This window comes from Patagioenas fasciata, chromosome 13 (assembly GCF_037038585.1).
Source record: "Patagioenas fasciata isolate bPatFas1 chromosome 13, bPatFas1.hap1, whole genome shotgun sequence".
Classification (NCBI taxonomy): Eukaryota; Metazoa; Chordata; class Aves; order Columbiformes; family Columbidae; genus Patagioenas; species Patagioenas fasciata.
In genome coordinates, this window is record NC_092532.1 from 19,881,837 (window position 1) to 19,906,446 (window position 24,610).

A 24,610-nucleotide genomic window follows, 5' to 3' on the forward strand; every position below is an offset into this window, starting at 1 on the left:
ACACGGACGTGCTGGTACCACACACCTCCCACCACCCACACACCCCCCACCACCCACACACCCCTGTCCTAAGCTAATTTGCAGCTGGTGTGAATCGTGACAACGCCGCTGAATTCATCACAATTTATACAAGTTCTAGACCTGCCCCAAGGTACTATCTTTGACAGAAGAAAGTCAATCTTTGCTATGTACTCACTAACGTGTGGTAAAAAACAGACGAAAACAAGGCAGTTTATAATTTTGACATGCTTGCAGCTCAGGGTAAACTCTCGATTCTCCTCAGCATTTACCTTAACATGCCACGATGTCAAAATGAAAAACTTCATTATCTTCCCCAGGATTTTGCCTCATGTCAGCTATTGCACTGAAGGAAAGACCTTTCTATCCAGAAAGTACTCTTTTGCTGCCAAAAAAACTTGCATTTCTGCACTGAGACAGGCAACGTATCTTGCTCTGACCACTCTGCATCATTTGCCAGCACCAAAGCCAGCAAGGCTCAGGCTGGGTGGAGAGGACATGGAGGGAGCATTTCTGCCCCAACCTAACTGCAGGACTGTGTAGACAGATAGCCAATATCTTTTGTTACTTTGCTGGAAAACCCCACCTTTCTTGGCAGGGTATCCGTAATCTCCATGCCATGTTTACTCTAGTGTGGAATTCTCACTTCCTTTCTCTCTCCCCCTGCTCTTCAGTCAGGTTATTTAACCAAAAGGTTACTGAATGCTGCAGGAACAAGAAGATCTCTGACCTCTGGTTCTCGGGCAAAGCGTTCCTGTGCAGACCATATCACAAACTTTGCAGATACTTTCAAGCTTCCATATAATTTGCAAAAGCTAAAATTGGCAGATGTTTCCTTTCTCTACCACTTATGTATTTATTCTATCCCCTACCACCCATCAATTTTAGGGTTAAGGCATAAATTATTTCCATGGACCTCCAAAAGAAGGACTTATATTGAAAAGGAGTTTGTAAAAACACAAGTCAAGCATATATTTAAAAACAGAAATACCACAGCCTGCATTGATCTAATAGCTATTTTGGGCCTATACTTTAAAATATATCTTAAAATATTTTTCTTAATAAGCTAGAAGCAGACACACTAACAAGTAATAAAGCTCCAAATGTACCTCAATTAAGATTTTTTTTTTTTCAGGGCTGGGTTTTCAAATGCAAAAAAAAAAAAGTGAAGAACAATGGCAAAGCAATGCAGACCACTGGATAAAAACCATGAGAGGCCTCCCCACCACTCAGCAAGTTGGGAGGGATGGGGATATAGCTCTTCCCCCAAGGTAGAGCTTCCACTGTGGGAAGCTTTCACAGTTCCATCACAGACCCTGCTTGTTATCAGCAAAGAATTACACTTTTCCAGCTGCTGCCTGCAAGCCAGGATTTAAAAGAGTACTTGTCTTATCACACTACCCCAGGGCCTTAGTGCTGGCCCATTCTATGGCAAAATAAATCCCTCCCCACACTGCAGCCTATTCCAGCCCTAACTCCGCAGGACAAAACGTTTCTGAGCAGCCGTGCTGGCTGCTGCCCGTGCAACACACTGGGTGGTTTTCATCAAGCTCCAGTAAGAACCACCATACTGGCGGCAACAAGGATCCATCTAGGGCCGCGTCCTGTCTCTGTCTCTGGCCAAGACTGGAAGCTCAATGGGAAAGAGCATTAGAAATAGGGCTCACACGGGCTGCTGTGTTCCCAAGAATAACCTCTCAGCTTCCAGCAGCCAGCACTTAAGGCTCTCCTGCGCCGTGGGTTGCATCATAACTATTATGTTTAATGGCCTCGCTGGACCAATCCTTCTTTAATTTGTCTAATTCCTCTATGAGATCATCTATAGTTTTGGCCTCCACGCTGTCCCTATGGCAAGTTCCACAATTTCATTATGCATTGTATGAAGCGCTCCCTTTTGTTTTAAACCTCTGCTGATCTCAAGCTTCTGTTGCATCCTAAAGAACAAAGCAGCCTCTACAGCCATCACCACTAGATTAGGGAAGAGCTTTGTAAGCCGAAGCCTGAAACCCGGGTCTTCAACTGCACCTGGAAATGCAGATCAGAAGCACAACAGGTATTTTTATCTAGCAGCTTTTTGAGATTCTGCTCAGGTCCTCTTTGTACAATACAGAAGCAGACACGTATAAGTGGAACAGATAACCCCGACTCAAAAAGTTCACACTCTGTGGGTGAGCTCCCTGCAGGAGACATGACCAAGCCACTGAGTTCTGTACTGCCTGAAGTTAATGAGCAGCCTTCACGAGGCTATCATACACACAGGAGATAACTGCTATGGGAGTACAGCCAGAAGAAGTCACTGTATTCCAGGATGGAAGGACGGACAGACGTCCCAACTGCCATGTGGACATCATTTAGGACAGGGCAAGAACCTACCAGAGACTTCACCTGATAAGCTCAACTACTAAAGTTATAAACTTCTTGAACTAAGGGCACTGCAGACCCCTCACCATTGCTGCCAGGTTCTTTCTTGCAAGTCATCATTCTCTTCTTCATTCAAGTACAGCCTCAACTAAAAATCATAGCTTAGCCTGGCTCTGAAGCAGATGATCAGAGATCCGACCAAGAGCTGGAAAGGCAAGTTGTATCGCTCAATGTCATCTCTGCACAGAGCAAACTGCAGCATCACCTTCTCTCCTAGTATTTTATACATAAAAGCATGTTCAGCAAAAGGAGTGGACACAGCCCAATCCTGTGGCAACATGCAAGAGAGCCCCAAGGGAGATGAGCAATTTCCCTCAACTATCTTCTGCGTTGCCTCAGAAAAACAAGAATGGATTTGCACACGAACAGTTTACTTTCTTCCTCCCGGTAGCATTGTATGCGTCAGCACCTCAGCGTGAGCAGTATACTTTGCTGTAAATAAAGTAAAACTGAAAAAACTATAATTGTACTGAATTACTGAAATGAAATGGGGCTTGCTTAGCCAATTAGAAACATAATCAGAAATGAGCCACCTAAAATGGCCTGTCCTTGATGTTTTGTGGTGGACTGACCACAGCTTCCTGCACCAGGTCACAGCAGAACTAAAACCACAAGCAGCTTCCAAGACAGAGAGCTGAATAGGTAGGACTCCTGACAGTACACTCCTTTTTGCACTCAGGTACAATAAGGATATTGTTCCTTTAATGCTCAGCTTTCCTTTTAAGAAGTATGTGAGATTTCAGCCAATTCTCCCCAACAATTAGTTCAGGCTGAATGTAGTTAACTCAGGATTCAGCTGGAAAGAGCCCAAGTAGATGCAATCAATTTTCCACTAAATCCATTTCCTTCCTCTCTTCCCTACCCAGCGTGAGGCATCAGCTCACCACTGCAGCCAGTGGTGACAAACACAACTAAAAGCTCTGCCTTCAGCCAGGCTCATATCAAACTTGGTTATTCCTTCTTTTCATTTTGTTTTCTGTTTTCACATACCCTGTTCAATAGCCAACATTTGGGCTAAGTGGAAAAGCAGCTATACAGCAAATATAAAAAAACAGCTATACAGCAAACCACAAACACTAAATGCACTGGCTGCTGTAAAACCTGAAGCTAATCGTTCAAAACTTCACAGAATCAGCTGTAGAACTTCACTGATAAAGAACAACCTTCCCCTTTGCACATATTTAACTGGAACCTCCTTGAGGTTTCAATGTGCAGGTACTGTACGTTTGCAACTGTCAGCATCCATGCTATGCCATCTCTATGTGTAACAACAAATTATCTTCACCATCATCATCTAAACACCACAGTAGTTCTGAGATACTGCTGCTGGCCACTTCACTTGAACCAACCTCATGCAGCATAGACTGAAAAAGAACAGTTGTAACAACAGGGATGATTTGCTACTAGAATTTAATGAGGATAATAAAAAAATAACATCTGTTCAAAGTCAAGTCTTAGAAAACATCATATCTGGCTCTCACCTACATGCGTTCGTAAAAGTTTAAGTAGATGATTTCCACCCTCATTTCCACAAGCATATACACTCTCATTTGTTAAATAACTTGTCGAAACAGCAAAGCAATTCCTGGTGGCTGTGTATTCTTTAGGTTTTCTTCCTCTAGAATAGCAGTCTCCACACTTTTTTTGACTGTGCTCTCCTATAAATAAAAATGTTTGAGCATGCACCCCAATACATGCATATTTATTCATAAATTAGATATATCTACTACTGAAGTATTTTCTTCCGTCACCCTAATGGATCATCTTGAACACCCTCTGGGGTGTGTGTACCCCACTTCGGAGATTGCTGCTCGATAGAACACTGGACTGTTAATTCAGCAAATTGTTTCCATAGGTCTGAATTTACACTGCTGTGGTTCCTAAAGTCGATAATCTACTGACTCACTCAAGTTATTTGCATTATTTCCAGGAAACGTTTTGCAGGGAACACACTTGGAAGAATGACGGTGTAGAGCACCCAGGCAGCCAGCTAAGTGACTGAGGTTCTATGACTATATCCAATTTAATGTTAGGACATATCATACTTGTGTTTTAAAACACATTGATAGACAGCCATTGAGACACAGCGGCCAGTAATCAAAAATGATTGCTAAACCCATTCCTGCTTTTAAATATGCATTAAATCAGATACCTTTCACTCTGCACAGGTACAATTAAAGAGCAGCTGTATTCTGCATGCACAGGGGCACCCATGCCAGCTGAGCCAGCTGTGCTGTCTGAAGCCAGCAGCCACTGCTGATTCTATTTCTTCTTACAGGAGATACTTTAAAAGTTTCTCTCCTCCACTTCTTTGCCTGTTTCTTGCCTGGCTCATCATTCACTTTTATTACTACTATTCCAAACGCAGTGCAAGTTCACAGAAGCGTGGCAAACAAAGAGTCAAGACTTGACGGTTTTAGGCAAGAAAGTGACACAAGTGTTTGGCAAAGCCACTCAGCAGAAGATGCTTTGAGAGTGTAAGTAACAGGTGCTGACTCCAGCAGGCTTCCACATCCCTCTCGTCATGTCATGCACAAACTAAAACTTCAGTGCAAACATACTGACCAACATCTTTTGCCTATCACTCAGCTCTGTGGGACACGGCATGGAGGCTTTGCCACCAGCTTGCAGGGTGGTCGTTTCATCACCCAGGAACAACAATTTTGTTGGTGAAATGCTGAAGCACCTGAGCCTCCACTACCCCAAAATGATGGTAGGAGGTTATTCTGGCTCAGACTCACAGGACATATACCTGTCCTCAAGTACTAAACATCCACGGGAAGAGGAGTAAGGGGACCAAGTGTTCAGCAAATGCTCACTGCTGTTCCCCAAAAGAACCTCTCCTCACTCCTTGCATGCCCTTGAGCCTGCTGGGACATTTGGGGCCAGCAAGGAACATAGGACTACACCTGAAGTTATTATATTCCTGCTTTATCCACCACTTTAAGAAAATATTTCTCACCAATTTATTTGAATGTTGAGCCAGGAGAGCTAGTGAGCTCTCATGGGAGGGCAGATCATCAAGAGAAGGCAGTTGTTTAAGGGACAGCACAGAGCATCTGCGTATCGGGTACCAGCCCCAGCCAGGCTGCTTTCATCCTCTGCAGCCCAGCACCGATTTCCAGACACGCACCAACACTACAGCATATCACATTAATTCTGCTGGCTGCCAAAGTGCGCTGCCTGCGCTCAATCAGATACCGGTCCTGTGAACTGCCAAATGGAGCCAATAATCCTATAAATGGAGGAGTACTGAATACGGACTGGACACTGGCCATCAGGGAGGCCACAGTGGGGTTTTGCTTCAGGTTTGTTTTTAGAAAGTATTTACTGTGCCTAATTCAAGATTGTGGGGCCAAGTTTGCAAGCATGAAGATCTCCTGTTTTAATTTGTGGCAGTTCAATGCAGGACACCCACATATAAGTTTCATGCTGGTAAAATATTCGGAGTTTCTCAGTAAAACCATAAAATAATTTCTTGCTATTTCTGGGACAGTGTTCATAAGCAAAGCTATATTGCAAAATCACCTGGTTCTTATACCAGCAGAGGGAACAGGCTCCTGCTGCCCAGCCAGGAGCTCATGCCGCTCTCCATGAAGTCAAGAAAACTTTGACACTAACTGAAACTGGATTTGGCCATGAGTGATGATAAATCTAAAAAGCCCCAGTAGAAGTTCTGGTCAAAGGCGGGATTCTCAGGAAATGAGATATTTATTGAAAGGGGAAAAAATGCTTTCTGGCTAAGATCAAATTTACTAAGTTTCTTCCTGTGCTGTGTTTTGAGGGAGAGAGGCAGAGAAGATTGGTTGCTAACAAGAGCTCTTCCCTACCTGGGTCAAAACCAAGCTAAAATTTCCTGAGAAGTCCAGGGTAGGAGAAAACATCCACCACTGGCAAATAACTGTGGAAAGTCACCTGTAGAAGTCAATTTACCAGAATCAAGCTGGTCACTGTATAACAGTAAGTTCCTAATAAAGCAAAACATTCAGCTCATGTCAAATACCAGAGGTCAGCAAAGCACTTTCCTTAGTGCCTAAGGACAGCCCACCACAGCTATAATCGGCCAATCCTCCCGAGTCCCGTCATTTAAATGAGAAAAAATTTATGGTTGTTTATGTAGGCTTCATGCCAAGCCTGTTTCTCTGATAAGCTTCTCTGGTGCATTTGTGTCTCACATCCGATTTAGAGCCCTCTGAATACTGGAGACAGCATTCCTTGGATACTTAAAATAAATTAAAAACACAATGTTGGGCTTGGACAGAGGAATGGGAACGTTATTGACGTGGCCCAGGCACTAAGGGCTCTGGGGAGCGGTGCTGGGAAAGTAGGCTTCTTTAAATCTTACATTAGTCTATTTAATGATACATAATACTCAAAATGGTCCTCCATAAACTGTAAATATGCATTATTTGAGCAAGTAATTATTTTCAGTAGCATGCTGCAGCAGCTGTATGGCTTGGCTGCCAGACACTGCAAGTGTTTTCCTCCAGCGAACACATCTATTTGTGATATAACAATAATTATTTAATAATTTATACAACTTCTCACTTCTCTAGGACTTCAACCTTAGGATCTCCAAACAATTTCAAAATCTTAATTATATCAGCACAGTACCACACATGTGAGGTCAGCAAGAAGAATTATCGCTACACAGGCAAAATGATCTGCCCAAGATGACAAGTAAGCCCATAGTGAGTAGAACCCCTTTCTCTGACTCACAGGGCTGATTTACCCCTTTGTGACCACCAACCCACCAATCCTCTCAGCTAAGAATTTTTTCTCTGTCATTTGCCAAGACCCTCTGCCAGAAGAAAGTCTGAAAGACAGAATGTCAAAGTCTGCTGCCACTGTTTATTTTATAAATGTGAAGACAAACTTTACCAACAAAAGATCTTTTATGGCAAGACTCTTATGGGAAACAGCTCTTCTAGAATTGCAGAAGTAAAAGCATCCTTAAGGTAAAGAGTGACAGTGGAAACCTTTTATCAGTAAAATTAATTTATAAGATAAACCCCAGGCTGCTTTCTGGTGTGACACATCAATGAGTTTTCAGGCCATACAGATGTCCTTCTCTTGAAACAAGCAGTAAACAATGATTATTTTTAAGGATGAGTTAGTAACCTAGCCTGGATAGGAGGCATAGATGAGGTGCAAAGCAAGAGTCTTTTTATTAGACAGCACATGCAGATGAAAGTAAAAGAAGCAGCAAAACCAGACTTCCACTTCACACCATGTTCGTTGCCCAGAGCTCCTGTCCTCGTTGGGCATGACTTGCAGGGCAGGAGCGAGAGGTGGGTGTGTGGCCTGGCTAACGGGGAAGGGAGAGGAGAGGTCCTGTCCCTGCAGAGCCTCGCCAAGGAAGGGGCAGCAAGAAGTCCAAGACCGGAGACAGCAGGAAAACAGGTAACAGCAATAAGAACAGAAAACTCGTCAGTTGTAGAAGTACACAGGAAGTTTGGAAAAGGAGGTTTTCTGGCGAGGAAGGACAGACTGGAGTTTCCATGGCTGCAGAGCAAAATATTCTTGCCTCCTTGGTGAGGGCATGATGAGCTGCCAGCAGGCTGGAGCCTTTAGACCCTGGGAAACTGAGGATCCAGGAAGAGCCTAAGATATGCATAACACGTCAAAACGGGAAATGACCAGGGTATAACAAAATTCGAAACAGTGCTAAGGGCAAGGGGGCAAGCTCACTATTTTCTGAAGAAAAAGGTACTGACATGCAGTTAAGATCTTTACTAAAGAAATCCATTGTGCTCATTTGAAATGAAGAACAACAGATGCCCACACAGAAATTACAATAAAGTCTGAATTCTTCAGTAGTAGAGCAGGCACATGCCAGAGAAAACATAGGCAGAAAGAAGGAAGAAGAAGTCAAGGGAGATGGAAAGCTGGCCTTCCCTTCTTCACAGAAGACGCATCAGACACAAAAACTGAAGCTCAATCCTTCCAGCACACCTGGAAAAGAATCAGGTAGCGGTGGCCCACAGACCACACTTTGGGTCATCCCAAAGCAGCAATGGCAAGATCCGCATGTCCAAAGGGTAGGACAAAGCAAAGACGGAGATTCAGTCAAATTCTAGAAGAATTTCCACCTGTTTTTTCCTTTGTTTTTAGATAATACTTAAAAATTACAGAACCTGGAAATAGGAAACAGAAACATCTGTCAATAATGCCAGTGACTTGCCTGCGCTCTGTTCTGGATTATCTGGATTTCTTCCCCTTTGAGAGATGAACTCAACAGCAGCCCAAGGGAATCTTTTCTTTTGGAGAAACTTGAGATGTGTTCCAAGAAAACATTTTCAATGGTCAGCGGGGAATGCAAGAAAAAAAGAGTAGAAGGGAAAGATGAAAAAAAAAAAAAGACGTGGGTCTCAGACTAAGAAAATCAAGACCTGCAGATAATAGATGCTGATAAGGAAACGGAAATTTTAGCAAATCTTGTTACACTAAACAATAGGTGGCATTCCAAACACACAAAACTATGCAAGGAAGTGATTAAGTTCTCTCTGTTTTCTACAGAGAAATAAAAAACAGAGGCAGCAACCTTGATAATTACATTTTTTGTACTTTATATGTTTTCCAACCCCTGAAAGGGTCACAGGTGCTGTCAATGATTGGTTCCACATCATGAATTCAAAAATATTGTGGGAGGAATAAATCTATGGTCAGTCAATCAACACAAAGTTTCCATCATCAGTTGCCAGGCAACCCCCACCAATTAAAATAACCATCAAAAGCCACGCATTTTATGCTGGAATAAATAATAGCAGAATGCAATTACTAGCGTTCAAGGAAACAAGGAGACAGAGACAAACCACCAGCCAAGTATTCATCACATGTCCTCTGATGATCAGAAATAGGGAATGGAAATGTTTTCTGTTTCTCTGTCAGCTGGCTACCTATTCAAACTACCTTTTCCGGGGGGGGTCAGCCTCCAGACCTATTATCCCAACACTAGATGTGACAGCAGCCCCCAGAGAAGATGTATTAAGACCCCCCCAAACCAGAGAAACTTTAAGCACATGCATCTTCAAGCATCTGAGATGTCCCCACAGAAGTAAGGCCCAGGACTTAAAAAACGCGTCCTCTCCTATAGTTGAACTAACTTAATTTAAAGCAGTCACAGAATTGAAAACCTCTAATGACATAACAGCTACCAGTACCCTCTGCAGAAGGGACACAGTCCATGGACTGTTCTATTTATCTGAAGTCAAACACACAGATCAGTGCCCTGCTGGACCAGAGCTGGCTGGCACAACAGAGCACAATGCAGAGAAACTACTAAACACCTCCTAAAATATCAAAACCAGTTAACTTCATTATAAATAACGGAGAGTTCCCTGTGTCAGTCCCATTTCACACATTTACGATTACCCTTTTCCCACCCCATTCTTTTTTTTTTTTTTCCTTAAAGCCTGGAATATTATCAGACCAACCATGGATGAAGATAAAGGAAACATTTTTCAACCAATCGGTACCTGAAGGTACTCAGGCTCTTAAAGGGGCTGGTATCCAGTCAGACTTTTAATTACCAGAAGACAAGATTACATTCCTTTGCTGAGACTCATTCATGGTTCAGTCTTGCGCAAGGTGAACCCAAACCATCTGAAGCCAGCTGACATCTCTACCATCTGGCTGCCCTTTTTAAAAGCGAGCACTTACCTTTCTGTGAGTTTTGCATTAATGGGTTTGTCTGGAACTGCAGTTGCAGACATACCTGAAATAACTTCTAACTATCTGTCTTGATAGGTGTTAAAACGGAAAGCGCGGGGCTAAGCACAGGCTGTAACTTATCCCAAAGACACAGAATGACTCAGTCAGAATTCTGCACTCCAGCAGCAACGCAGAAAGTTATCTCAGTTACACGTCTACACAAACCGCAGCCTTAACAGCACACACAGCAAATCCTTCAGTCCTTTTCCCTTACCAAACTCTCACCTCTCCAAAGCGCTTGGCTTTTCCTGTGAATCACACCTCAAAGTAACCGCCCCACACGCAGTGCATCAGGACCCACTGCCAGCTCCAGTTGTGGCCTGGAAACCAAACACTCAGGTGGCCATGAATTCAATCCGAATGCAGGGTCTGAGTTGGGGATGAGTAACAATTGCAGTTATGCAAGCTGAGGGCATGCAGCTCTCACGCTCCAGGCCACGGGGGTCGGGGAGGAATGTTCCCACATGCACAGCACTGAATCACCCACTGGCTTGTCTTCCCCTGAACACCAGGTATTAGCCAATGGCTCTGGCAGGGCTACAGACCAAAAATCCCAAAATTCCAGTCTGCTCTGGTCCAACAGTATGTGGTTAGAAAATGTCAGGGAAAAGTGTGCAAGGACATTAGCAACCCAGCAGACTTTCACTCCCTTGCAGCAGTACTCATTAGCTCCCCTGCCTGAAGTGTTCTTGTTGTGCTTGCTGGGTGCTCAGAATAGCCACATGAAGCCATGGCAGTCAGATGAACAGATACTGAACCTGCAGCTGAGTCACCTAAGTCAGCCACGAGGCACTGCAGAGTTAAAGCCACTGACATCCCCACATGTATTTGTACCAATGTGATTAACAGCTCTAACACTGGTGGACACACAGTGTACGGCTCATAGATTTGACACTGAATTTGGTTTTCTTCTATGTGAAAATCACATTCACAGAGAATTTAATTTAAGGCAACGAAGCAAGTACTGGCAGTGTGCAATTTGGATGCAATGACTCATGCCAAACTTATAAATATGCTGTGGAGACATAACAAATATGAATTGAAAATGAACCTTCCACTGGCAATGTGGCTATTTAAAAAACTCACCAACTGCTGATAAATACACACTGAAGGGACACAGCTCCCTTAAGATGTTCTGTGCCTCACTACCACCAAGTGCAAACGAAGGTTCAACCCGGGGCAGCAAATACAAAAAAGACCATTTCCAGCGTCATGAGGAACTTCTCCCTGCAAGTCGGGACATGAGCAATCTCCTATTAATAGACATCTACATCCAGTAGCACTGAGCGGCTTCAGTCAGAAGGGAGCTGTTGTCTCTGAGACTCGATACGAGTGAAACGGCAGCTTGCATCCACAACCATGAACCAAATCCCCTTGCACATCAGTTGGACGGCACAGGCTAATTCAGAACTGCTCTTTATACCTTCAGGGTAACAATACCTACTGCTGCAGTTGTCCCACTCGGGCCTTTTAAAATGGCGGTGCTGTCAGCCCTCGCTGTGATCCTTATCCTTCTCTTAGAAGCCTGTAGCAATGAGCTTGTGAAGTCTGGACAAAGGCTGGCGCTGAGGCAGCAGCAGTGTCAGTAATCAACTGAACTGCGATACCTTTATGAGCTGTCCCTTAAAATTAAACTGCTGCATGAAACCCCCATGAGTGCTCCAGTCTGATCAATAGCTACCAGGTAAGAAATGAGCCACATACCTCTGGGATTATACAGTTTGCTTTAGGCTTCTGACTGATCTTGCAGTGATTTCCTGTGCCTTAAAACCAGTGGCAAAAGTGCAAATTAAAGACAAATGGCATGCTCAAACATCTACCTTCATGTAAGAGAGCAGAACATGTTCCTGGTTTTTATGGTGAAATACATCTCAGCTTTGACAATAGGGAGATTTAAATCCTTAGCTCTGCAAGTTCATTCCCTGCCCATCTCCTACACCCTCAGAGTAACAAATACCAGACCAATATTCCTCACTGCAAAGATTTATCTTACTGCAGTTTCTACAATTATTGCCACTGGATTAAAATTTTCAGCCTGAAAAGATGCTGTGTGGCATTATGATCTGCAAACTGGAGGGACCTGATAAGTTATCTTCTGTAATGAGTATCAAATAGAGCCCATTAATTCCTGCAGCTGATCACCTGCACTTAGATCACACAAGCGATCTGGCATTATTGCAATTATTCTTCAAGAAATCCTGTCATGCTGTGAAATACTACTAAGAGGAACTAGATTATGAGCTCTTCAGGCAGACATTTTTCAGCTCTTGTCTCCCACAAGCAAAATCTGCCACTGAACTCCTGCCAAAGCTAAAATTTTACACTTAACAGAAGGGACAGTGTATGTTGTTGCTTGAATTCATCTCTCTTATTTAAGATTCAGCAAAGCATGCTTACATATGAGTCATATAATATATTGAAGCACATGTCTGAGTGTTTTGCTGAATCAAGGCCTAAAAGAGGTTCCACTGGTGTTAGGGTTGAGAGAGGATTTGAATCTACATTTAAAAACCATCCTAACAAGCTTCAAGTTGTTTTCTCTAAGAGACTGTGGATAAAGATCTACATTGAACTACTTGATCCCAGGGTAATCAGATCACTTTAGCTTTTACATTACCTGAAGAGAATTATCTAACCTCTGAAGTAAAGCTAACTGAGGAGCACGGCTTTTTGCAGAAAGCAATCAGGGTTTACACAGAGACATAACAAAAATTAACTTACAAAGTTCTGAGATGCTGAACTTGCTCAGATACAGGAGCAAGGCTCAACTAAAGTGCACTGAAGACATTAAAGAGGTAGAAATGCAGCACATGAAAGGTGCATCCTAGGTCATTTACTTTTCCTTTTCTTTCTTCTGACCTCAGCTCACTGGTGAGATTTCCTTTTTTTGAGATCCTGTGCAACTCTGAATCAACGTATTACTGAGTTTTATCCCAAAGTTGACAGAACCTAGGAATACAGTGAAGAGATCTACCATCTGAGCATTTGACCGAAACATCTAAAGGGGACAAAAGCCTCCTGTTTGTTTACTTCACAGAGGTGCTTGCATCTGCTAGCATATTTTATGTTTTCCTCTCAATTACAAGCAACACAAACTCTCCCGCAATGGTGTGATATGCGATGGTGGGAGTCAAAAAAGACAGTGCTGGCATAAGCACTGTGCACCCCTGGAAGGCGCAGGATAGGCCGTTCTGCCCTTTTCAACCAGGGCACCCTGACTGATGGCACTTGGCGCTGAAACCAAACTTAAACTCACAGAAGTGCCTAAGAAAGGACTCCAACTCAGGCAGAATTTCCTATTGAGGGCCTCTTTCCACTTCTCTGTGTAACTACACTTGTCTCCACTCACTATCACATTTCATTCTGAGTGGTCTCCAAACCACAACTTTTCCCAAGGGTTTGAAATATATATATATTTTATTTTTTAATTGTAACTGTTTAAGTATTGGGCCTTTATCTAAATCAAATGTCTTCAGGTACAGAATTTTTATTCTTTGGTTACAGCCTTTTACTTTCAAGATCTGTTACACTGAAAATAAGACTGATAACTGCTGGAGGAGAGTTTGGATCATTCTTGTTATTTGGGAAAAAAAGAGGAAAAAAGAAGGGCAAGCTTGCACTCCTACTCTATCTCAGATTTTAAAGTCTACATAGGAACTAGTGCATAGGAACCACTGTAGGCAGAGTATGCTAACACAGTGCTCTCCTGCCAAAGGCTCAGAAGGAGCATTAGCCTGTGTGTTGTGACCTCTTGCCTAACAAAGGTCATTAACGATTCACCCGGTTACCTACATATTGAATCTAAAAGCCTGGCTCAACTTATAACACTTTCCAAAGGGACATTTGGTCTTAATTTGAAAGCAAAAATAGAGAATCTGCCACTTTTCTTGCTATTTCATTCCAGGAGTTAATCATCCTCATTGTACAAAAACTGTCTTTGATTTCCTATTTGAATTCTGTACTTTCAGCCTGTAGAAGAGATCACTCTTGTATTTGTCCCTAGTAAGTATGAAACCACTTTCTAATGCTGTTTTTTAGTAGAAGTATTTACAAGCTCCAACCACATGCCCCTCCCATCATTTCTGATACTCAAATTATACTAGGTTCTCACATTTTCTCCTGCCTTTAATCATCTATGTAACTCCTTCTGGACCCTTCCTATTTTTTCTTCATCTCTTTAAGAGTGGACACGAAAACTAGAGTGCAGAATTCTCACCTGGGTTCCACCAATGTCACACTCAAGGTAAAATGAACTCCCTGTTCATGAACTACAGTACTATGAGAAGTCTGCATGTGGTTGATGGTACAAGATGCACTGTAAGGCCTTTTCAGAAGCATAGTCCAGGATGCAGTTCCCATAGGTAACTCACACACCTCATTCCCAAGGTCTGCATCTACTGGCACTGTCCTGAATCACTCTGGTTTTCCCAAAGTCTGCACAGTCCCAAATAAAGCGAGAAACCAAAGAATTAATGCAACACCACCTTTTCAGCTACGCTCATTTTGATACTGTTCCGGAGCTGGGTGGAGAGGAAAAGCTCTGCTCGCGTGTAGCTGAACTTAAGCTTTGATCAAGTTTTTCTACCCACACTCAGGCACTCCTGCCACATCAGCAACACATCCACCTTTCCAATGCCTAAAATAAGTCCACACACGTTCCCTTTTCAATGGGATTGTATCAGAGGTTGCAGACAGAAGGAACCCAAGCCCTTCTTGCAAAATATCTTGGTGGGGAATAGCCGGGCCCTCCAGCCAACGTGCAGTACAGCGAGGGGCTGAGAAGACAACCTGGAGCACTGTTTCCTTGTGAATGTGCGTGACTCATGGAAAACCGTGTGAATCACTAAATTCCACTGGCACTGTAGGGTGGGGAAAAACTACACTCTGAACAGACATGTCTCAAGTTGCCCTATGGTAGATATACACTGGCCACACACACCTCATCAGGACAGTCAGAAAAGCTTGTTGTGCTTTTGATTAATTACGTTGTATTTGTATTTTGCTGTTAAAATACATTCCTCGGCCCTTATACAGTCTCATAAGGAACAGAGTGACTTGTGTACAGACCCCTGTGGTAACAAACGCACATCCTGACTACTTAAAAAAACCACGCCTGCCCCAGAGAGGAAGCTGGAATTCACCCATGCAATTAGGTTAGGTTAATGTTGGCAATGAGTGGATAGATATTATCCAATATCACATTTTGTAACCCTATGTTAAGCAGGATGCTGTTCACTTTATGAGCCAACAAAACAGCTACTCATTCCCTGTCAGACTTGAGCAAAGTCAAGAATGATCCCTGAAGGTTTGAGACAAGTTTATTCTAGAACCTGGTCGGTCATGGTCCAGAATAATTTATAAAGGTCACTGAATTCTGCATTCAAGTTGTAGGTTTCTTTAAACCAATATTTATCGGGACAAATCTCAGGAGGAAAGAGAGCACTTCTCCTTTCACAAGTCAACTTTACAATGGTCTTTTCACTATCAGTTTCTTTAGTTCTATACCAATAATCTTTCAGTCTTTTTCTAATCCTTATTATAAACTATTTATGCTCGGCATGTGCTGCTCAGAGTAAGTATTTTGCTGTGTATATGTATAACAACAAGATCTTCAACATCCAGGCAAACATTTTCATATATTAGGAATGGAAATAACTGTGTGGGCATATCAAGAAAAATTACCTGACTCCTGAAAATTGAGCTCTCATACTTCCCTTGAACTTGGTGGGAATTTGTGAGCTCTCAGCAATTTCTGACAAGACAGTGAGAAAGTTTCCAACTAAAGTTCACAATGCCTGACTCAAGGCAAACACTTCTGAAAGTGCTGCCCTGAATCCTCCAAGTCCTGTTTTCCGTGGCAAAGTCCTGAACAGAATGCATCACTTTCGGATGTGTTCAGATTAAAAGAGAAACCTGAAAAGGTCCTGAGAACAAGGAGGAGATAGTGATTTAGCTGCAAGTTTTCCTTTAAAAAATAAAGTATTGCAACAGCTTAAGGTGTTTCAACACACAGTTTCTATTTCTTTTTATCACACTCAAACATAAGAGAAAGTTTTTGAGCATTAGGCATCTACAGAAATCACAAGTTGCATTTGCAAATAGAAAGTGAGGGAAAATATGGTTTCGGTTGCACAGATTTATCATTTTTACAGAAAAATGATAAAATATATATTACTGTTCCATAAACACAAGTGATTTAAACTATGTAGTGCTTATAACAGCCAGGTTGAAGCCATTTTGTAAATGCAGCCCTTAAAACAACCAAATACCACTCTTCTGGGATGATGCTTAAGAAAGCACCATTGAACACTTACAGATGGCAAATAAAAAACAACTTTTGAAGCTGGAGCCTTGCATGGGCATTTTGCCTCAGGAAGCAGGCAAGATTAAGTCTCACTTTGTACACTGATTGATAAAGTAATATATATTACAAAAAGAAGCCACTTAGGCTATGGTAGATCTGACTTACCACAAGAGCAGCATGTGAAGCAGTTGGTATGATAGAGGTTACCCATTGCTTGGCAAGCCTGGCTTGCTCCATAGACACCTTTTCCACATTTTATACAAATACCTACAAAGCAGAAAGAGAATGGAAGTTAGAATCCTCCGCAGCTCCTAGAAACAGCTCCAGGCTGTTGATACACAAGACTCATGATACCCCCATGAGGCCCAAAATCGATGAACTCCTCACCCTGAATAGATTCAAGTACACAAAACAGTAACAGGTGACTTGAGCGAAACAAATGCATAGAAATTAACCCAAAAGAAAAGGACCGGGGAAAGCCTCTGCGGCTGTTTCAATGCATGGAGACTGAGTCTGGCTAAAGACACAAATACAAAGAAGGCAAATGCAGTAAGAGAGGACAGATAATCTGCACCCTCCCTAGAAATAACTTCATTTGCCCCACTAGTAACTCAGTGAGACTTTCACAACTAGGTGCTCTACCATAATACATTCAATAATCGGTAATAAAACAGCAATTCATTCCAAAACCAACACACTTCTCTTTGCTCCTCTCCAGCAATGCAACATCAACAGCGTTGGTCCATGGTGGAAGCCATGCAGTACCAGGAAAATGGGTTTGTCACTCACATTTAATAATTGTTTATCTTTCCATGAACAGTAGTATGTAACCTCAAAAACATAACCTGGCACCTTACAAAATGGAAGAGCAAGGTGCCTACGTTCCTTATGGCAACAAAACTGCTAATATACTGTCGTGGTGGACAGCAGGATGACCATGAGCCAGCACTGGTACCTGGGGTGGATTAGAAGGGGGGTCAGTAGGTCCAGAGAGGTTCTCCTGCCCCTCTACTCTGCCCTAGTGAGACCACGTTTGGAATATTGTGTCCAGTTGTGGCCCCTCAGTTCCAGAAGGGCAAGGAACTGCTGGAGAGAGTCCAGCGCAGGGCAACAAAGATGCTGAAGGGAGTGGAGCATCTCCTGTGTAAGGAAAGGCTGAGGGAGCTGGGGCTCTATAGCTTGGAGAAGAGGAGACTGAGGGGTGACCTCATTAATGTTTACAGGTATCTAAGGGGTGAGTGTCAGGAGGATGGAGCCAGGCTCTTCTCAGTGACAACCAGTGATAGGACAAGGGGTAATAGGTTCAAACTGGAACACAAGAGGTTCCACTTAAATTTGAGGAGAAACAACTTCTCAATGAGGGCAACAGAGCCTGGCTCAGGCTGCCCAGGGAGGTTGTGGAGTCTCCTTCTCTGCAGACATTCAAACCCGCCTGGACACCTTCCTGTGGAACCTCAGCTGGGTGTTCCTGCTCCATGGGGGGATTGCACTGGATGAGCTTTCCAGGTCCCTTCCAATCCCTAAAATTCTGTGATTCTAGGAACTCAAGAACTACAAAAATTGAGCTTTAATTATCCAGAATTCTCCCCTACTGTTCTGTGAACATTTTATACACACAAACACACTTCCTATGCTATTAATATTCAAATACTGAAGTGGAAAGACCTTTCATAAACCATGGGTTTCTTGGTGTTTCTACCTTTTAACTCCTTCATTTCAAATCAAGAAGAGAGATGAGCCTTTCATTCAACTAGTTCAACATCCTGGCACAATGTTGCCATTTTGGACCACAAGCACATTTTCCAAAGGGAACAATAATTAAAAAAACCAAGAAAACTATTGATAATAGATTAAAAAAAAAATCCTAAACACGATTACAGCATTCCAGTGAAGCGGGAACTAGAGGGTGTCTCAAAGAGATTGACCCAATTGCAGAGATATAGCGATTTCAAATTGGGTCCATCTTCTTGAGATGTGATATATAACTTTAATATTACCAGGTAACAATGCCCCAAGCTAAATCTGTGCTAGCAACTAGCTGTCAGCTAGCTCAACTGGTTCACTGCAAACAAAGTATTGAGAAAATGCTGGTCCTCAGGCTCACTCAGCTCTGGTATAGGAAACGGGAATTTCAGAGTATTTGTTGCCTTATCCAAGGCTGTTACGTCTATTTATTTATTTGTAACCAAAGGTTACAAAAAAGGTCTGCTATTTGCCATGAGTTAATAGTTAACTGCTGATGAAAGATGGTTATTGATTACTGTGGACACTGATTGGAAAAGGCATCCCATCCACCAGCAGCTGCAGGAACTGCTGCCAGCAGCACAGCACCCGCGGACCTGCTCCCTGTCCCACCACATACCACAAGCTCCGCAATAACCCCGGTCCCAGGGCATGGGGGTGCACACCCAGCAGGAAACAGGGGGTCACACCACAAACGTTACTTCAGCATCAGGTCCTGCCATGACGTTTCAGTTACCTGCACCCTTCCTGCTCAGCTTTTCATGCTGAATGTGTACCCGGGACTGGCAGCTATTGACAACCTGTCTGATTGTGAGATCTACCTTTTCCTATTTACGCTTAATATTACTCAGGAGCAGAAATCCAGAGTCCATAATCCTCTGGCATTTCTGTCTATGAGCTCTCAGGCACAAGTCTACTACAGCCATGAACTGCTTTGATAAATGAAGTTATTGCCTCATTTCTTTGCCAACGCTCCGCTGAACCATCATAAGCAAAAGGATTTATTGTGGATGTTAAATTTACACTGGCCTCTCCAGCAAGTGATTCGTTATGAGCAGCTGTCAGTTTGTTAACTCGTTTTCTCTAAGACACTACTCATTAACTCCAGGAATGAATGACCACAGAAACGATTAGCATACTAAAAAAAAGTGCATGTATAATTTTAAAAGTATATTTTGGAAAATACATATGCAGCTGTGGTATGAGTATAGTGTGAGCTCATAACTGCTAAGGAAAAGCACTGATTACATGGCTGTTCAGGTCTGATTTTCCACCAGCCACAGCCCAGACTGCACACTGCAAGCTTGTGAAAGGCTTGACATAATAGCTACAGCACTTCCCCCCCCCCCAATTTAATTCCAAAGCTTGTTACACCGCCTATGAAGAACATTCTGTTACAGAACAAGCATGTCACATTTCTGACACTTCACTTGACATGACTTCACATCAACTGTTTCAGCCTTTATGTGATTCCTTGCCCCTCCCAACACCTCTGTTCTAAGCACCCAGCTGTGCCTCCAGTTCTTTAACACATCAGCTGTTTATTTCCACTCAGGTCATCAGCTCTCCTACAGGTCTGATGTCTCTCTTTAGCTGTTGTAAGATGTTGCATATACCCAAAGTTCGCATAACAGCATTCACAGCATCACAGCATTTCTTCACTATGGTCAAGAGATGTTTGCATCCTCACACAGTGTTTAACCAAACATCAGAGACTGAACAAACATACTCTGTGGGCCACAGCAAAAGATCACCAACAAAAACAACACTAGAAAGAGAAGGAGCTCCCAGAGACTCCCCCATTGGAGCTGGCTACAGCACATCGTCAGTGCTCCCCACACCTTTCACCTGTCTGCTTCACTGAGCTTGACTGCATCAGTTAGAACATCTTGGGATGCAACCAGGCAAGCCTCCAGCACTGTATGGCAACATGGCCATCAGAAACACAATGCTCTCTAAGTAACTCATGTATTAGCAAAATACTAGTATCAGCACCAGGAAAAAATAAGACAGGTATTTTCTGACACAGTCAACTTTCGCTGCAGATGCAAGAGATGGAAAGCAATGCATTATAACAAGCAAAGGTATCAACAACTGCCTAGAAAAGATATCAAACCTATAGGATTTTTGCTTTGCCTCCTATAATATACTTGTAAGAGTTCCCTGTAGCAGCCTACATATTAGAAAAAGTGCAGTTTGAGACCTGTACATCAAATTCTAGGATGATCTTTTGATGATGCCAGTATAGGCTGGTACTTCATACAGACTTCACCAGGTACCCAGAGTTGCAAAAAAAGCAGTAGGCAAAGTTTAAATGCAGTACATCTAATGGCAGATATATAACCACCTTTTGCCCAAGCTTTGTTCTCAGACACAAGAGGAACTCAGCCTGAAGTCAAGGGTTTAGTACAAATGCAAGAAAAATGGTACCATACAGCCTCTCAACTTCAGTCTGCAAGAGCTGTGTGAGTCAGAGGGAGAATCTGGCTATTGCACGCCTCGACTGTGCACAGCTTAGGGATAAGCTGCAGCTTTACTGTCTTGCAGCCACACCGTATCTCCAGGATAACTGCTACATGTTGCCTACAGTAGGAAACAACCAAGCCCTGTCGTCAAGAGTTATGGTAAAGCTAAAATTAACAACTAACACATGGCACAGATTACTCCCTCCCTGCTTCTGCAGTTCTGGGAAAAGGATGGATGAACATCACACTTGGCCACTGCAAAATCCCCTGTTCCTCTGTTGGACTGGAAAATACCACCTCTGCTTAAGTCCCCAACAGGCTTTTCCACACCTGTGGTACAGGAAAGCCTACAGCCATGAAGCAGGAAGAACAAAGGAAAAGGAAAGCCTTAAATTAGCTCAAGAAATCGAATTGCAGCAATAGAGGCCACTGCAGGAGCAGGAGGGCTGTGGAGGGGCTGCTCCAGACACCTGCAGGTATCATTGGCCACAAGAGGTATTCCCACGTGGGCTGGTTTTACATAGGGTGTTGCTACTATCTTTAAAAAAATACTCTGCTGAGAAGCTGGGTAAACAGTGAAGCATCAGAGCTGCCCTGAGCCCAGGCAGCCCTGTCACTGCCACAGCAGTACCTGCCCGAGCTGATGGCAGCTACTGTGCAGACGTCCTGGACTGCGGCAGCTCAGATGCTGAGAGGTGACTTCAGGCAAGAAGAATGCTCCCTCCCCTCCAACAGCCGCAGGAGGAGGGATCTTCCGACACACACGTCATCTCTCAGAGGCAGACAGAAGAAACAAGGCACCCACAACAGGGCAAAGGGGCAGGTCCTCTCCCCACAGCCAGGCAGGGGCGAGGGAGGCAGCCTGGGGAACCCTCCCAGCCCTCACCACCACAGGTAGCTCTCACTGGAGGGCTTTGTCACCTGGCAGATGCCTGGCAAATGTACCAAGGCGTGAATACCCAACATAAAATAAAATCTGGTATGTAGAAGTTATAAAAATAAATAAGCATATCATGGACATGCTCAGCAGCAATGCAGCAATTGCATGAAGAAGTGGCCTAAGACGTCTGGTGATAGGTACGACGGAGGGGCTGTCTGGGTAAGCTACCAGCACTGCCCCCTCCCCCCAGGAAGACCAGAAGACACCACAACTTGAATTAAGGTTTAAAATTACAGACTAAGAAAAATGAGAAATGCTCGACTAAATATTTTAAGTTCCCGTCCCAAGCCACAGCCCATCCACACCTGGCAATGCAACACCCCACAGCCAGGAAGGACCTGATCCCATCCAGTAACACAGCTCTGGTTTGCAAATATCCATGCACTTGCCACAGTGACAATGCTGAGGTTGGAGTAGGTTAAACTGGAGGAAGATGGGCCACAACACCTAACACAAATCACAGCTGAAGCAAAGCAAGACAAGAAGCAGGCTGTAGATGTAGATGTAGATGCTCTCATTGTTAAGCCTCACTAAGATTGTCTCCAATCTTGCTTTCCTCCTCAAATAAAGAAGGTAAAGAAAACCTCATCAATAAACTACCTAGGCCCTTAAGATATATATCTGCTGCCTTAAAAAGATCCCCATCACTTCAGTACCTCCTACAGGGGGCTTTACTCAATTAATACATAGGTGTGGAGCAGGAGGGATGTGCGTATAGAACTTGCTCAGAAAAAGCAAAGTTTGAGATTAGTTTATGTTACAAATGTAGTAAAGTTCACATTCAGTGGAAGCTTTGTAGAAGCAAGCTCTAGGTTCCAACTCCAGCTCCTGGAATAACTTTCACTACCTCCACTGCACTTATTGCTTAACAAGGCTGCGGCTCACGTAGGACAAAGTTGCTGGGAGAGGTCATGGCCACAAAGGGAGGCACTGAGACCAGTTCCAGGAATGACAGTGCTGATCAGAACACTGGTGCTGAGCTTTACCTGCCTGAGGGATCAGCACTTCCAGCAGGTCAGCAGGGTTTGGCCTCAGCATATACCAACTTGCTTCAGTAAACACATACACTGTTCTTTTCTGTCAGAAACTTGTCAGAATTTCAAATGTAGGGTGAGGTGACAGGTGAGAGTTGGGGAACATAGAAGGCTGTGGAAAGAGCTCTCAAACATCACTCTCCCAGAGTTTGTACGTTAGCAGGTAGGAGCCCAGGGCATGTCTGTGCTGGTGAATTAAACCATGGCAGCTCCAGGTCAGCACTGAGGAGTGGGAGATGTCACTGGAGCCAGTATCAGCCCTGATTAGCAGCTGCTTGAAACTAAAAGGCTTTTGTTACCGTTAAAGTAGATCCACCCAGTCGCACAGTGAAAGCCTGAAGCTAGCGTAGCAAATGCTTATTGCTTCATACAGTATGTGAAATTACTGCTCTGAACCATGAAATTACTGACACTATCTGCCCAGAGTTCACCCTGCCCCAGCCGCAGCCAGCGTGCCTCTGCATAACTTCTCTTTGTGTGGATCTCTGACTCTGCCACAGAGCCTCCTGACAGCACAAGGCATATCACAGGACTATTGTTCTGCACAGTGTTTTAGTTACACTGACACTTGGTTTACAAATATTCATTTCTCTGCTTCTTGATTTAGTGCATGGCAGCTCCAGGATGATTTATAATTCTCACTTGGCATTTATAGAAAGATCTTTTGCCACTGAGGCAATGAACTGGAAGACTGAGTAGTTTTTGTGGCTGCTCTATCATCTGCACCACTTTAGGTTGCTTTGTCTGTGATTCAGAACTCAGCTGACTGCTCAAGCTTCATCCTCAAGTTGACAAACACAGCACAATAACTTGCAAATAACTTTAGCAAGTGAATTATCGACCAGAAAGAAGACAGTAGAAAATTCTGGTTCTGAAAGTACAGCATGTTTCAAAAAGACGGACCCAATTTGAAATCTGTTTCTTTGAAACTGGGTCCATCTTTTTGAAACACCCTGTACCTTGTGATTACTGGGGTTATCAAAGCAAAGGGACACATACAATTCAGGGTGGGGGTAAAGGAGAGCACCACTGGGAATGAATGACTGGGAGGGAAAAGCATGTCTGTAGAGCCCCTTCCCTGTCCCATTGCTCAACATCTGAGTGTCTCACTGTGGACATGCACCCTCCTACAGCCCAAAGGAACCAGGTCAACAAGGCCTTTCAGCTCAAACCACACTTGTTTTGCCAGGAACAAGTTGAATTATATGTGTGATCATGCTCATCATATTTGAGGATTCTAAAATTTCTAGCACAGTGGCAGTAGCAATCAAGTGAAGACAGGCTAAGGCCAGCACGAACTTGAGCTTGTACAACCATTGGAGGACAACATACCTCCACATCCAGGGTCACCAGGCAAGCCTCACACAGCTCAAGCGAGTGATGCTCCTGCAGGTCTCACCTTCAGTCTAGAAAGATCTAATACCAACATCCAAAGCTTCCCCATGCTTCTGAGCAAATTTCTTGTTAAGAAGCTGGTGTCAAACACCAGGGGCATTCAGTCCAGCTGTGTGTTCACACTGATTTAGGAAGAGGGTGGACCTTCACACCAAATGCCCCAATACAGTGGGCAAAAGAAGTGGCAGTTCACAGGCAGAAACAGAGGAGATTTACCAAAAAAAAAAAAGTTGCAAATGCACTCACACATATACATTTGTTTTTTAATGAACATGGATACTGCAATTTCTACTAGTGCTTTAATTTCTACAAGTTCATTTAGCTGGAGATCATCTGAGCTCTGGGATGAGACGCTTGTCCACACCATTGCTTTAGGTTTACTCTGGCACAATACCAAGTCCAGATTCTGGCCTGCAAGTTTTATTTAAGTTGCTTCCAGTAGCAGGTTTATAGACATCAAGACAGTTTTATTACAGTAAATGAACAATAAATGAAATATTTCAAGCTTGTATTTTCATCACCTTTCTTTTGTGCTGATACTGTACATTAATAGTAATATAGCTACATACTGCAGATT

The 24,610-nt window shown here is 43.4% G+C and overlaps 1 protein-coding gene across 1 annotated transcript in view; it reads right to left on the reverse strand.

Moving 5' to 3' along the window:
* The window catches only part of WTIP (WT1 interacting protein), a 78,605-nt gene that overhangs the window by 30,151 nt on the left and 23,844 nt on the right, over positions 1–24,610 (reverse strand). The window contains exon 2 of the mRNA XM_065848476.2: positions 16,622–16,723. Within this exon, the coding sequence (XP_065704548.1) occupies positions 16,622–16,723 (102 nt within the window). The remainder of the gene's footprint in view (positions 1–16,621; positions 16,724–24,610) is intronic.